This window comes from Manacus vitellinus, unplaced genomic scaffold, assembly GCF_001715985.3.
Source record: "Manacus vitellinus isolate BGI_N305 unplaced genomic scaffold, ASM171598v3 scaffold_1_pilon, whole genome shotgun sequence".
NCBI lineage: Eukaryota > Metazoa > Chordata > Aves > Passeriformes > Pipridae > Manacus > Manacus vitellinus.
The window spans coordinates 12,504,412-12,520,038 of NW_021939396.1; the positions used below are offsets into that span (position 1 = coordinate 12,504,412).

The 15,627-nt window shown below is 41.0% G+C and overlaps 1 protein-coding gene across 6 annotated transcripts in view; it reads left to right on the forward strand.

Moving 5' to 3' along the window:
* The first annotated feature begins 1,919 nt into the window (after positions 1 to 1,919).
* ENPP2 (ectonucleotide pyrophosphatase/phosphodiesterase 2) overlaps positions 1,920 to 15,627 on the forward strand; it is a 56,524-nt gene continuing 42,816 nt past the window's right edge. For 3 of the 6 annotated variants that reach the window (XM_018077305.2, XM_018077265.2, XM_018077274.2), the window contains exons 1-7: positions 1,920 to 2,051; positions 2,493 to 2,595; positions 8,286 to 8,441; positions 10,526 to 10,651; positions 12,712 to 12,772; positions 13,961 to 14,058; positions 15,066 to 15,145. In XM_018077305.2, the coding sequence (XP_017932794.1) occupies positions 2,001 to 2,051; positions 2,493 to 2,595; positions 8,286 to 8,441; positions 10,526 to 10,651; positions 12,712 to 12,772; positions 13,961 to 14,058; positions 15,066 to 15,145 (675 nt within the window). In that variant the 5' untranslated portion in view covers positions 1,920 to 2,000. Of the gene's footprint in view, positions 2,193 to 2,277; positions 2,396 to 2,492; positions 2,596 to 8,285; positions 8,442 to 10,525; positions 10,652 to 12,711; positions 12,773 to 13,960; positions 14,059 to 15,065; positions 15,146 to 15,627 lie in introns of those variants that run through there. The other 3 variants (XM_018077282.2, XM_008929232.3, XM_018077297.2) reach the window with 2 other exon arrangements.

The window sequence follows — 15,627 nt, forward strand, 5'->3', positions numbered from 1 at the left end:
GGACATTACAAAGGATTTAATTAATTTAATATACTTGTAACATTGACCAGAAAACAAAATGAGCTCCTCTATTATGTAAAGTCATGAAGTTTACAAGCTCCAGAGAGGTTACACAAATGGAAACATGTATTTTTAAGTCAGTAGAAGTCATGCATGATGCTGTATTTCTTGGTTTTGTTTGTTGCTTTATTTTTCCAGGTGGCCATTTTTAACATATGTAGGAATTTTCTTTCAAGAGAACTGAAGACCTGTGTGTTAGGAAGACATGCAGGAACAGCAAAGACTCTGGATCTCTGAAAATGAGACTGGATGTATTGGCTTGGACACTCAGAACTGGCCACCTGATTTCAAAATTCATTTGTGTTTTGCCTAGGTTCCTCAGTAATCTGAGGGTCCCAAGCTGGAGGAGAGCTTGAGGCTGCTGATTTCCGTATTTTGCCCATGAAATCATGAGCTTCATTAGCTGAGATACATAGGCAACACCACTGAGCAATTTTACTTGTGGCACCTTAGGTTTCCTGTCTGCTGTGATCACACACGGCTGTACTTACCTAGTGCTTGGGGATGAAATTGTTTAACCACAGGATATACCAGAGGCTAAGGGCAAAGAATTTCATAGGAACAGATAGCAACATTGTTGATAATTGCTTTTCTCTAGACTTCTATGCTCAGCTTTTTGCTAGAAAAATATTGCCTATTGGCTATTTTTTTTTCAGCCCAGCTAGTGGTGAAGTGCACATTAGAAGATAGGTCTTGAATTCATAGTTTCAGTCCTTGCAAGTAAAAGGAATACAATGTCCTGGTGTGGCTAAGATGAAGGTCTTTTTGGGCTAATTACATTGCCCCGAGCCTTGCAATGCAAAGATTCAGCTACACAATGGAGCCACTTTCGGTTAAGAAATTGCATAAAAAAGGATCATCTCCTGGCAAAGGCTGGCAAGCTGATGAGATGTGGGCAGCGAAGAGACAGACTTTTTAGACTCTGTCCTGTAAAGCTACACAGTAGGGAAGGGGAGTTATTGCAGCAGGTAAAAGGTACCTCTAAACAAAGCTCAAAATTGTATGTTTATTACTGCAAGTTAATTTAAAGAAAACTGTCTCTTAATGCCAGTATAGAATATGTGACCGGTCCCAAGAGAAGCTCAGTCCATCTGAGGGCTTACAAACCTCGACTCTGTTCCTTTAAATGTAATTGTTTGTTAGTAAACATTTTCATGAAAGAAGCTTTCATCAGAGAAAAAAAAGTGGCAAACTACACTGGTAAATAATTTGCCTTGGCAAATAATATTTAAGCCACTGATTTCAACCTTAATTCTGTTCAGCATTATCATTTGCTTTGTAAATAAAAGTGCTTATCCAAACAGCCAAGCTTTCTGTTGTTGATGAAAATGGGGGAATGTGGGGCAGAGGGAACGTGTCACTTCCCTTCCTTTCTGGAAGTCTGGGTTTTCCAGCTATTCAGATGGAACTGCTTGTGTTTCCATCGATACGAGCCTTGCCCTGCCACAGCAGCACGGGAGAACAACGTTGAAAAATACCCCCGCGCTCTGAAAGCGTCTCCAGTTTTGAGAGGCCTCTGCTCTGCAGCTCAGTTAGAAATTTGAGGAGCACCCGTGGAGAAGGAAAGGGGTCCCCCAGCTCCCAAACCCGCCCAACCGTGAGGGGTCAGCGGGGACCGAGCCCACCGCGCTGTCACACCTGACACCGGGGCACTTTTGAGGGTGGCATCGGGATATTTTCAGTTCGCAGCCCCCAGTGAGTTTCCCCCTCTTCTTCTTCGAGCCAGATGGAAACGCATTTGGTTTTTCTTTTAACCATGTTACTTTTGTGAGGAGAATAAAACGAGCAGGAGGAGCTATTGGCCGCCGCGGCACAAGCAAGCCCAGCTCTGCCAGAGCAAACCACATAAAAGCGCGCGGGTGTGTGTTTGGGGGGAGGGCGCAGCCAGGGGATGATGCCTGGAGCTTCTTGCACTCGGAGCTGCGATTTGTGAGTGAAACATGATGAAATCACCCCCTGGACAAATCACACGAGCCTGTCAACCTCACCAGGTGGGATTACTCGTAGCTAATAGCCCGAACTCCCCGAGCAAACAGAGCTCTGCGCTCACTATAAAAAAAGGCGACGGTGCGGCGTAGGCTTTTCAAGAATTCCCTGGTATGGCTAAGCAGGGCTGCGTCCACTCGCACCAGGTAGGGGAGGAGAGGAGCGTGTTTGCTTTTAGAGGAGGAGTAGCAGCCCGTCTGTCCTGAATAAGTTCCTACAAAAAGGAGCGTTTCAGCTTCAGAAAGAGATGTTTTATTCATAAACGCCTTCTGGTTTGTGTTACTCTCCAACGGTGACGCTGTCAGCTGCTGCTCCAGTGATGGGAACTGCAGTGCTGGGGAGCTCGAATGTACAGAGGACCATCTCTACCCTTTATGCCTAATGCTCTTAGCACAAAAGTCCTGCTTCTTGCACAGTTCTCTTACTTTACTGTTTTACTTTTGCAGGTTATATCCTTGTTTGCTTTTGCCTTTGGAGTAAATGTCTGCATGGGATTTACAACAAATCGATTTAGGAGATCCGAAGAATGGGATGAGGGGCCGGTCTCAGGTACAGTAACGGACTTAAATTGTGCATCGGCATACCCTTATGTTATAGGCTGTGCTTAGAAACCATTCCTACTCCGTAACAGTAGTTTGCTTGTTCCTTTTCCCTCTAGGATATAGAGAAGAATAAATAACTCGCAGAGCCCGAGTCAGTTGACCTTTGGGACTCACCTATAGGTCTCCTATTTACTTAAACTTTTGCTCTGTGTGCATGTGACTATGGAAAATTTAGCTTATTTTAGGACTGAGCACTCTCAGTCTCACAGAGATCGGTCTCATCAGCTCCTCTGAAGCGTTTGGCATGTTTTGTGCTCTGCACAGTTTCCTTCTAGTGCTAAGAGAAACTCCCTGATGGATTTAAGGGTACTGGGTTTATTTTGGTAGCTATTGAAGCGGTTTCTAGAAACTTGATGAATGCTTTCAAGAGGCGCTGGTGAGAAAAGCTTTTGGGATTTCTGTGGCTCCTGAGGTCATGCTGGTTTGTGAACAGTAGACGGCAGACATCTGACGGCGGAGAGGGCCGGGAGAGGAGAGCAGGTGTTCGTGCAGATGCGCTGTCACTGAGTCTTCTGTTTTTCTTGTGTATTTTACTTTTTTCTTTGGAAGACAGTAAGAACTGTCACAAAAAGAACTGTTGTTTGTGTTCTGGGGCAATACAGGATTTTGTGAGCTCAGACATACTCCAAATGGAAAAATGTATAAACCAAAAAACTACTCCTTTTTTTTTTCCTAAAAAAAAAAAAAAGGGGGCAAAAAACCCCAGGCTTGACTTGTGCCTCTGTTCCTTTGGCAGGAGAAACAAAACCTGCGGTCATTGACTTAGAGATGGTTAACGTAATTGAAGTGGAAGGGTTTCATTTGCAGTGCCCGTCTGTAATGATAGCTTGTGAATTTTAATTATGAAATGGTTTACCATGGCCAGAGTTCGTTGCGTTCCTGGTAATGTATCTGTGTCCTTCTGTCCCCCGTCTTTGACAGGAATTGGTGTCTAATCACAGCAACAATCAGGGCAACAATCACTGAGCAGAGGCGTTTTAGGTAATCAAAAAGATAGTGTCTGTTACCTTTGATCTTTATATCAGTTTAAAAAATGTTTGAAAAACGGGTTTGGTTTGGCTTTGCTTTTAATCTTCTAGTATGTTAACTGCAGAGTAGTTGTGTAGTGTGTGTAATAGTAATGCGAAGGATTTGCGTTTCAAGCGTTCAACATCTGACTACCAGCTGCTTTGGTTCGCTAGTGATTGTCTCGGGCAGAGCTGCTCAGAGCTGGTTTTGCTGAAGTTCCAAAGGTCTGATACTGGGGACCCATTGCAGCCGATCGGGTGCCAGCTCGGCTGAGCCAACCAGCACCGTTCAACACCGTCAGGGCTGGGATCAGTAGCTGTGTGTTGTTTCCAGTAGCAGGAGGATTAGATCAGCATTACAGAAAAGTAGGAAGAAATACAGGATCTCTTGCAAAAGGGCAGGAGATGGGGTATTTTTGGAAGTGTATTGAGAATTTGCTTACAGGTGGGATTGGACCTGCACCTGGCATTGAAGTAGTCAAGTCCAGGTTGCAACAATGAGAGACAACAGTAATGGAAGGTTTTGTCCATTCTGTGTTTATGAAGCTTGGTTACTTTCATTGCAGGAAAAAAAAAGTGATAGTAAATAATAAAGTGTTGTAGTTATATCTGGCTAAAGGAGACAGTAAAAATTACTTCCAGTTATACTTCATTAGAAGTCCAGTGCAATGACTTATCCAGAACAAAAGATTGGTATAATTATTTTTCAATTTCACTCTTTCTTGGCTTATTTATTTCCAAGTTTCTTGGTGTTAAGAGTTAATTATTTTAGATTGATAAAACAGTCTTTACTAAACATTACTGTGGAAGACAATTTGTTATTTCTCCAGAGGTATGCCATGATTATAAACAAATTTTAGTTTTCATCTAGCATAGAACTCTGCTATGAACCAAAAACTTGTGTTTTTTTCCTAGTTGCTTATAAATGCATGTCAAAGTATCACATAATACCTACCGCACTTTGTTTTCTTTTTACAGTGTACAGATGTATGTCTTTATACATTTGAGATGTTTAATATTTGTACCCAACAAATTATTTAATTGAAATAATTTTTTTACCTAAAATTTCTAGAAGGCATAAGAGAACCAAGACTCACAACTTTACTTTTGTAAGTTATTTGCTTTTTGCGCTTGTAAGCGCTTTTGGGGAAAATGTCCTTAGTAATCTCTTGAAGCATGTTTCTTGGTCATGATAGGATAACTTACACTTTGGAAGGAGATACACTGAAGTTTTTCTATCCCTTCTCGATGGATTTTTAACATGTCATTAGAAATGGAGTCTTACCTTTCTTGTACTGGAGTTAGGATATATTTTTTTTCTTTCTCTGACTTTTCACTGAAATTTTACTCATTGCAAAAATGAAATGCAAGTTCATAAAATGAATATTATGTGGCAATATTGAAGCTCCAAATGTTTTGCATAATCATTTGGTTGTTCCGTATAGGTTCCATATGGGATCCATAGGATCCAAAATGGCAGATTGTTACCAGGTAGTCTCCTTCCTGTAATGACTGTGTAGGCATGTCTCTATTGTCTTATGTCTTAAATACTACTGAAAATAAATGGATATGATTTTTTTAAAAGATATTGTAATCAGAGTCAAAGGAAGTAATTTGATATGGTACCTTCTAAGATAACACCTTTACAATGAAAATGTAGTAACCCCCATGAACTAAATCACAAAGGCACTATTGCCCTATGTAACTTTGGTCTCTAACCTATGATGTAAAAGACAATTAGATGATTGTTTTGAACTTAGTTGGCCAAAAAAGCATGTATGGAAAAGGATGTGAAAGGCTTTATGTTTTAAATAAGGAGGGGAGAATCTTCATGCTGAGATCCCTCTACCTGCTGCACAGTCTGACTGCAGGAGCTGTGGAGGGATGCAGGAATTTTGAAAAGGACTTTTAAACTGTGTAAGTTTGTTCTGTACAAGGGTTTCTCCTAGTTTGAAAGTGCTCACCACGGATGGAGCTCCTGATATATTTTCAGACTATTTTGCATGCACCAGTACCCCTGCCATGGCATTGTGCACGACCTGAAAAGCATGGTCTGGCTGCAAAGGCAAGGTCAAGCATGATAAACAAAGGAGTGATCTTATATTGAGAGAAATTTAGCAAGTCCTCTTTTGTGCTGTGATATAGAAAGTGTCCTGCATTGACTCAGGAGGTGTGACTTGAATTTGCTAAGTGATTTGGGATTATTTGTCACATTAGTAATGAGATGGTTGTCAAGAGATATGAGAAAATAACAGACAAGGTAGTGGCCAAACCTTTCTTGCATGAAATGGAAACCCTACCTGCAGTTATAGAAGATGGAGCTAGAAGGGACCTTGAACAGCTATGTAGACCTTCATATCCCAAGACATGGTCAGTTATTACTGAAGTGATCCTGACAGATCTTGGCCTAACCTGTTCTTCAAAATCTCCAAGCTCAGAGATTGCACAGCCTCCGTGGGCAATTTGTTCCAGTGGTTTCCTGATAGATGAGCTGCTCTTTACAACAGGTAGACATTCCTTGAGCTGCAGTTAACTGTCTCTTATGTAATCTGCAGTCAGATTTATACCTTCTCTTTCCTAAACACATGTTGACATGTGGATTTTTTTTACCTTCTGATAAGATCTCCTTCTCTGTCCTTTGAAAGGAAGAGGGTAATGCCAGTGTAAGGGTTATATGCTAGTATGTAATACCTTCAAGTTCACAATACCTTTGATTTGAAGCTTATATTATCTGGCTTCCAAAAGAAAAAGTAGTGGAAGAGGTTAAATAACATGAAAATATTTTTTGGTAACAGTTTTTCACAAGCATTTGATAGGAAGCATCTGTCGTTAAAAATAAGGAAGAAGGCTTCATAGCTCTGAAAGTTTGAGTTATTAGCATGCTTTGAAGCAATTCTCATGTGATTAATTTCTAACATAGCTTTGGGACCTACTTACTTGAGCAAAGAAAACACTGGTCTTTGTATTGCCAGCACAGATACACAACATTTAAGTGCTTGGAATTTCAGATGGCCAAAATATTGATGTCTCATTAAGAACATGCTTGCAGGGTAGAGCAAAACTTAACTATGTGTATAATGTTACTCTCACTGAGCATTGCTGACCTGGTTGAGAAAAACAAACCACAAAAGCAGAGAGACACAGTTGTCTGCTACTGTCTTTTCCAGCAGTCCTATGAGTATGCCTTGCCATAATCCATGAGTGCAAACATGGTAGGTTTGGGGTTCTCACCTACGATCTTGGTGTAGGGTTGATTTGCTGACAGGTTTATTCCCTGAAGTGGTTCATGCTGGTGTCCAACCAGTGCCAGTGCCACTCCAAGGGAAGTGGGGGAGCAGTAGTGCTGGGGATGGGTGGTGATGAGACATCAGCTACTACAATGGCACCTCCGAACTCCTCTTTTATAATTTTTCCATCCATTCTCATAGTATTTGGTTAATGCCATCTTATCTGGGAAGAGATTTCGCTTCAGTTTATGTGGTGACTGAACTTTCGTCTATTTAAAAGTGTAAGGGGAAAAATATATAAGAAAATATCAGAGCAGCTGTTTCCCAAAAATGCCGTTGTGTCAGTCCTCTTAAAATCATACTGCTAATCATGGTGAGATTTACCAGACCCGAAACCAAACCATGACCTAAAAGAAAACAAAACCAAGATGATTTCAAATACTTAATTTTAATAGGTCTCTCAAGGAACAAAAGGTATTGTGAAATTTTCCTTGGGACACCTTTGTATTTAAAGGATAACATAACTTAGTTATTTTATTTCATAAAATGCAATTAACCCTAGAGAACAACACACAATTTTCCTGTTTTGTATAAGCTGCTATGTAGGATTCTCTTATAGGAAAAACTCTGAAAATATTTAAAGAGTACAAAACAGTAAGTTTTGAGAAAACAGCAGATATGTGCATATCAGCTTTGACTTTAAGGACCCTTACTAATAGAATATTGAAGTCTAATACATTATTCATGGCTTTCAGATTGGCAGTCCTCCATTTACTTACACATGTAATAATATATTAATTTCTTAAATACTTCTGCATTTCTGGATATTTTATAATTTGGTGCTCTGCAGAATCTCGTCAAAAAGCCTTGCTTTATTTCTCCATTAATTTATAGAGCATCTTAAAGTTTTCTTTCATGCTTCACATTGATTTGACGCCTTCCAGTATAGCAAACCAAGTCCTGCTGTTGCATGTAGATTAATTGGAGTCCTTTCCTATGCAAACTGACCAGCCAGCCATGAAAATGTCACTTGGTTTCTGAAAACAAAGGCCTGCTTCTGTGGAATAACTACAGCTCCTGGAATGGGGCCTTGGAGACTTCAATACGTTTCTGCTAATGATCTCTTGATTGTTACAGAGGTAAAGCCAGGGCTGTTTCTTTGCAGGATGTTATCACAGCATGCTGTTTCCTTTATTTTTTTTCCTCCCCCAAAAGAACAACTCTTTTGGAATTTGTTCTTTTTTTTCCCTTCATTTCTTCAAGCAGTCTTTTTCCTCTCCCTGCTTCCTTCCCTTTCCCAGAGCAAGAATCTGAGGTTTTGCTCCTTTGAGTGGCTTGGGGCTGAGCTGCCTGTCCCGTTGCTGCTGGCCTCACAGATGTTGCCCTGTTTCTTGTTCACACAGTCCTGTCAGATTCCCCCTGGATCAGTACCTCTGGCTCCTGCAAAAACAGGTGCTTTGAACTTCAAGAGGCAGAGCCTCCTGGCTGCCGCTGTGACAACCTGTGCAAGAGCTACAACAGCTGCTGCTTCGACTTTGATGAGCTGTGCTTGAAGACAGGTATGATGGGTCTCCTGTCCTGCACTGCCAGGTGCTGCTGACACCTGGTTCCTGCCAGTGGTCAGGACCTACCTGATAAACCCTCGCTCCCTGCCATAGCCTGCATCTCCTCCTCACCTCGCCTTGCTGGGCAGGCTCAGCTCAGCCCAGAATGCAGCCCGTGTTTCCTTGCAAGGAGCAGTAGGAATGAGCATCTATTGTTCCTTTCGGGAGGGGCAGAAAAAGCAGGGTACTGTTCATATTACAGGAAAAGTAGATCTTCTGGTACTAAATTAAAAGCAATAATCAGTGTTCAGGCACCAGTTTGACCTCTAGGCTACAATTAAAAGCTGTGGTAAAAACTGGAGGTTGGTCATTTTGTGTCAGCCATCCTTTTTTCCCCCAAGTGATAACTCAATATTGGTGCAATTCAGGCTCATTTGTGGCATGAAGGTGCCTTGGAGACTGGGAGCATTGAAGGAGTGTGGGTCTTCTTGGAGCAAGCCTCAAATGACAGCCTGGGCTTACTACCCGTGCCCCAGACTCTGATTTCTCGTTTTCAGGATGCTTATAACGCACTGGTAGAAACATTTGACTTCAGTTTATTGGACCTCTGGGGATGGAAATACAGCAATGGGTTCACTTTCTTCTTTTTTTTTGCCTTTTTTTCCCCCCCCTTGAGTCACAGTCAAGGAAAACGTCGAAGACGGCCGCAAGTTATATTTTACTTCTGAGCATAGTGCATCTAAATTATTAGTTATACCCTTCTTTTTGAGTTTTTGCACAGTGGTCAGAGTTGGCACAGATGCCTTTTACTTTTGCCATTAAACTTTTTCTTGCTTTATCGAAGTATTACACTAAGCAACCAGAAGAGAAGTCTGATGATTAAATATATCATTGCCCATGGTTGTGCCATGTTTAAAAGTCCTGATTTCCTCAACTCTGTTTATGAATATATAATTTTCATAACTCAGTACCAACAAATGGTGAGCTAATCTGGTATGAAAAACAACTTTAGTTCCAGGCCAAAAAACTTCTGATTTTAGACTGATGCTGTTTCACCCCCGGTGTAGATGACTGCAGAATGAGAGGCTCTTTTTGAAGACTTTCAACTTTCAGCAAGATGTCTGCTACCAAAGGGTGGATTTTCACTTTTTCAAGTCTCCTGTCTGCAGCAGACACATGTTCACATTTGTGTATGCGTACCTGCATAGCACTTGGAACTGTTGTGCTAATTCTCATATACTCCCATAGGCATTTATTCAGGCAATTATCACATGTATAATCTGTAAATATTACCTACTTACAGAAAAAAAAGCCCCAAATGAAGGAGAAAATAAGATAAAAGACATTTCTCTGATATGATGTGGTTTTTTTACTGGTGGATGTTGTCTAAACTGATTTTTAAAGTTTCTTTGTTGGGCCTGGATGTGCAAAATCATCCTTAAAACCATAGGCCCTGTTCCAAAATGTAGCAATGTACTACCCTTGAGAGAGCACTCGATTTAGACAGGCCCTTAGATCCTAACTTCATTTGCAAGATGAGAAGAGCTGGAGTGTTTTACTGGAAGAACAGCTCTTGTTTTCTCAAAACTTTTCAATTGGTGCTGAATCTTGCACTGTGAGTGAGCAACTCATGGGAGTAAGGCATCAATTTGCATCGACATAATCTCTTTCCTACTTTCTCTTATTTTCTGTGGGTTGAGCTGGGGACTGTAGTAGTTGTGAGGAAAAGAAACGATCATCCTAGAAATACCATGATTCTTAGTTTGTGCTTCAGGCCCCACCATTTATCCGTCAAGATTCCTTTTTGTCTTTTCTTTACACACTACTTCTGGCATCCAGATTGTACAAAGCCTGAAATACAACACCGGAGGGTAGCAGAAATACACGTGTATTGGGTGGAAGAACTCTCCTGCACTTGCAAATCAAGTGCAAGTCCTTTTTGGTTTTGGTTGACATACTTCAGAGGTCTTGAAATCGCTAAAATGGGGCCATAAGCTTTACACCCAATTTTAACGACTAGAGCGTTGTCATTGTGGCTTGAGTCGCTACTTTGTTTTGCTTACAATCTCTCGTTCTTTCTTACAATGTGAATATTGTAGCTCGGGGCTGGGAGTGTACCAAAGATCGCTGTGGAGAAACCAGGAATGATGACAATGCTTGTCACTGCTCTGAAGACTGCTTAAGTAGAGGAGATTGTTGTACTAATTACCAAGTCGTTTGCAAAGGTACGTCTTTAGTCTTTCTTCCTTTTATCTTTCCAAACCCAATAGAAGGCAGCCCTGTGGGTAAAGGGTTTTCTTCTAAAGGAAGAACGCTCCTTGTTCTGATTTTTTTTTTTTTGGGGTGGGGAGAGTGGGGTGGTGGAGAATGGGGAATTGAATTTGTAATTTTCTGGATACTAGCAGAGAAAAATATGTATAATTTGTTGATCGTAGAAGGACATTATCTCTGCCTGTAGAATTAAAATTATAGAAAGAGAATAGGTGTAGGAGGATGAAGAAGAGTTTAAAGCAAAACTCTAAAGTATTCAGATGCATTTGTCTGCATCACAGGGAGAGTAGGGATATCTGATGGTCTCAGAAGGAATGGAGCATTCCTAGATATGTTATCTCTGTCCCGAAGACATTTCTCCACCCCCACCACAAAAGCTCCTGCTCAAACTATTTGGCCTAACACCTGTAGGCTTTGTTTCTTGTGGGAGAGGAGTTGCCAAAATACAAGGGCTGTTACTCGTGGGTGGGTGACATGGGCTTCAGATGATCATGACACACCATGGCTGTAGAACACCCCACACTGGTTGGCAGGTGGATGGGCTGTGAAAGCTTAACTTTCATCCACTGCCCTGCTCTTTTAGAGCATCTACTGCCTGTGTAGTGTGTCTGCCATTCAGACCAGATCTTCTGATCCTTGGTAATGAGCTTTACAGGTTCTGCTTTTGTATCTCAGCTAGTTCTTAGGGTTTTTTTCGTTCATTAACTTTACTGGGGCAAGGGTTACAGTTTGAAATTGTTTCTTCCACACCATTTTGGACAACTGTGTATGTTCACAGAATGATAGTGTTCCAGATCCATACACTGAAAATGGGCTTTTTTGTTTACTTGGGTTTCACTGTTGGGAATCCAAGTGAAATATATATTTTCCAACAAATCCCTGTAGATTGTTCTTCCCCTTCTCAAAGAAACCCGAGGCTGAGACCACTTAAATACTATTTATGTTTTCAGTTCCTGCCTTTTTTGTGAGCTCCCTCTCACAAGGGTCAAGACAGAGGAATTTACATCTCCAGCTTTAATGTACACAATCTTTGTTTAATTGGCTAATAACAAATTATCTGAACGACCCTGGAACTCTGACAGGAGTAATCCTTATGTGAGAACAGTGTTTCCTCTTTATTCATGCCTTTGCCTTTCTGAGGATAGTGTGTTGGTTGTTTTTTTTTTTTTCTTGGAAATTGTCCCTCCACCTCCTGTCATGGTCAGTTGGAATTGCTTGCAGCACACATTTCCTGTAGTTTTTTTTCTATGATGTTTTTTGTTTTGTTCTTTTCATTGAACTGCAGTTCCTTTAATAGTGCCAGGTTTAGGAAGCAGGCTTGTTAGTTAATAATTTGTTTTTCAACTGACCTGTGAAAGTGCAAGCCATGAGCCACTCTATAGTCAGCATTCAGCAGTGAAAACCTTAAGAAAATAGTTGATTACATGAAGATTTTTAACTAATCTAGCTCTGAAGGAGTATTAATGCTTTTTTTAGCCTGAGTCTCACCTGATCCATGAGCTGATCAGCTCTCTAAACAAGGTGGAAACTATTTAGAGTTGTTTTTCTTCCCTAGAATGAATTTTGTTTTGTGCCTTTAGCCAGCTGAATCAGCTCATGGACACATCAGAGCTGGGGGAAGGAGGGTGAGAATTCACAGCCAGAAGCAGCACTACCTGTTTTTGACACATCAAAAGTAAAAAAAAAAAAAAAAATTAAAATAGATGACCACTGTGACTAAAGCGTTACCGCTGTCTCTTGCGGTCAGAACTGCTTTTAACTCCAGTTTTAAGAGCTACCTGTAGGAGTGCTAGTTTGAATATTTTTATTGAATAGAATATAACCAGATCACTTGTTCAGCCTTGTGAAAAGACATGCTCGTTATTCATGGAAAGTATGACAAGACAGTCTGTTAACTGGAGATAGACTTGATTTTTTTTTCTTTTTAATACATATTTTCTGTGAAACCTATAGCTTTGTCCACAGATTTTTTAATTTTTCATTTTTTGAAACTCCAATGTGACTTTTCTGGCAGGAGAAACCCACTGGGTGGATGATGACTGTGAAGAGATAAAGGCTCCTGAGTGTCCAGCAGGGTAAGTGTTTTGCATCCAACTACAAAGCCAAATGCAGCACAGCCAGTGGTCCCCAGCTCTGCCCACCACACTTCAGCAGTGGCCCTGTGATGCAGGCTGAATGGCTGTGGGTTGGATGCTTTCCTGAGCTTCACCATTTGTACAGTTAAGCTCATAATATCGTAAAACATTTGCCTTCAAGCTGCTGGGTGAGTAGTGTTGCATAAAATATGGGTTTGAACTCTTGGTCTTTGATCACCTACTGCTGAGCTTTCCTGCTTCACTTACATGGGGAAGGTAACCAGACTCATCTGAAGTCAGTAGGAAGGCTTATGTCATTCTGCTTGCAGTAAAATTCATGTTAAGCCACATGTGAACACAGTTCAGACCATTTTTTTTTTAAATTGAATTTATTACTCCTGGTGTTATGCTCCTAAATGAAAGGATTTCTAAATTGCAATGGGATATAGGCTTGACTTAGTGAGGAATTTGAGCACATGAGAAAGTAAGCACTTTTGAAACCAGTTGTCTCTATTATCCCAAAAGGTAAGCATCTGCTCAGATGCTGTATTGGGTTGCAGCTCAACCTGTGCTGTTAGGAGGATAGTTTGGAGGAGCTTCTCTTGGTGACAGTGGCAGCTGCTTACCCCTGCAGCAGTAAACACTAAAAGCCCAGGTGTGCCCGTCCATGACAAATCTTTGCCTGCTTGCAATCAACTCTTAATAGCAAATTAAAAAAAAAAACAAACTAACATGAGATACTATCATCTTTAGTATGTGAGGGTGAGCTATGCCTCACAGAGCTCACTCAAAATGCTACATGGACTTCTGTTTGCAAAGAGAGAAGACCAGCTGTCATGTGACGTGGTTTTTAACTACAGATAGTGTGCTAGGGTGGGTACTCATGAATATTATTTTTTTTCCTTTTACATCTCCTTCTATAAACACTTGCCTTTATGGGCTATATGTTTTTAACTGCTCAGGGAAGATGTTTTTTAGGTTGGATATCAGTCCTTTCACTGACTGTGAGTGAGCACTAAGTGTGAGGATTATCAGCTTCTGCTGGTCTGTTAAGTACGCAAAGGATTATAGACATGTAGTATATACAGTAACTGTACTTCAGATTCTCTGGAGTCCCAATGAGTAAGTGGAAATAAAAAAAAAATATTTTGAAATGCTGGTTTATACTCCTACTGCTTTTGCTTCTAGCTTTGTTCGTCCTCCTTTGATCATCTTCTCTGTTGATGGTTTCCGTGCATCATATATGAAGAAAGGGAACAAGGTCATGCCCAATATTGAAAAACTGAGTAAGTACATCTATTTTTTTACAATGAATGACAGACAGTCTCTTGCAGCCCAGTTGTTTTCTTTGTTCATTGAGCAACGGAATGTCAGCATGGAGCTGAAATGGCAGAAGTCCCCTTTGGTTTAGATGGTATCAACTGGCCACTTGAAAGCAACCTGGTTAATGTACACAGAAGAGTGGGAAGAGCTGCTGGTTTGGGAAATACTGCTCAGAATTGGTGACCTTCATGTGGTTTTGTCAGCAAAGAAGTGCATCTTCAGTACATGATATGTATCATACACTCTTACAAGCCAGTTGGGAGGTGCCCACAAAATTTTCCCCTTGATTCAGAAATGTCAGAGGTTTGGATAAGTGACTGTAGGAGCTGTGGTGGATGCCTGTTAACTGGCTGGGGACATGCCCTGCACTCACCTCTGGGGGAATGGACATCCACCTGGGTTTGTGGAATACTGGATGCACTGCGTATTTAAACCTCTCTCTATAGCATGGTGTTTGTGTGTGTGCCCATATCCTTGAAAGGTGTTGGGTTTTCTTCCCCCCTGTATTTGTGTAGTCATCTATGGTTGGACTCAATGATCTTAAAAGTCTTTTCCAGTCTAAATGATTCTAGTGGGGACTGAGGTCAAAGCACATTGTGAAACTGCAACATTAGTGTATTTATTACTTAAAATAAACCTGTGTTTTCTAACATTGTTTTACGTAACAAAATATTTCCAATGGGTCTGAATAGAGACTAGTTCAGAAAAGAAAACAGTCTATGGGAATGCAGCTGGTTCAATAGTCATCTGACTGCATTATTTCAGTTGTTTACTGTGGAGTACAAAGAGTGCATGAGTAGATTTACCACTGCCCCTACTGCTGACCACTGCTAAGCAGCAGAATGTTCATTTAAATTGGTTAAAATTTAACTAGTTTCTGCATCATTTTGAGTCACAGAAATTGCTTCCTCTGTTTTCTGTGTCTGAGAACTTCGTTTCCTCATATTTGCATTTGGTATTGATTTTTCAGGATCTTGTGGAACGCATTCTCCTTATATGCGACCTGTCTACCCTACAAAAACCTTTCCCAACTTGTACACCCTTGCTACTGTAAGTCCCTGGGAAGGATTTTTTTGATGACAAAATGTTGTACTGAAGTAGAAATGTGGGTTGTGGGAAGCAAGATTAACAAAAAAAAAGTAGAACTGCTTCACTGTCCACCCTTTTTGGTCTTTAGTTATGTGAAGTGTTTTCTTCAGTATTTTGAAGTGCTGAGATGGAGTGTATCTCAGCATTATACGTTGTCACAGTGCTCCTATGCTTTCTTATGCCTGCTTTTGCAGTTATTTGTACTGCTGCATAATTACAGGTCAAAGTTTTCCTAGGGGAAAAAAAAAACCCACCCCTGAAATCCTACCCTGAATACAACCGGCGGTTGTTCCTTCGTTGGAGGAGCTGAAGTCAGTAGGGCTGACTTAGCAGTCAGCGTACAATTTACAGCTGCTGAGTGTGTCTGGGTGCTGTGTTGGCCCTGCAGTAAAATGAGCCATCACATACCCCTGTGGCAGGGCTGGCAGCCAGGCTGTCCCCAC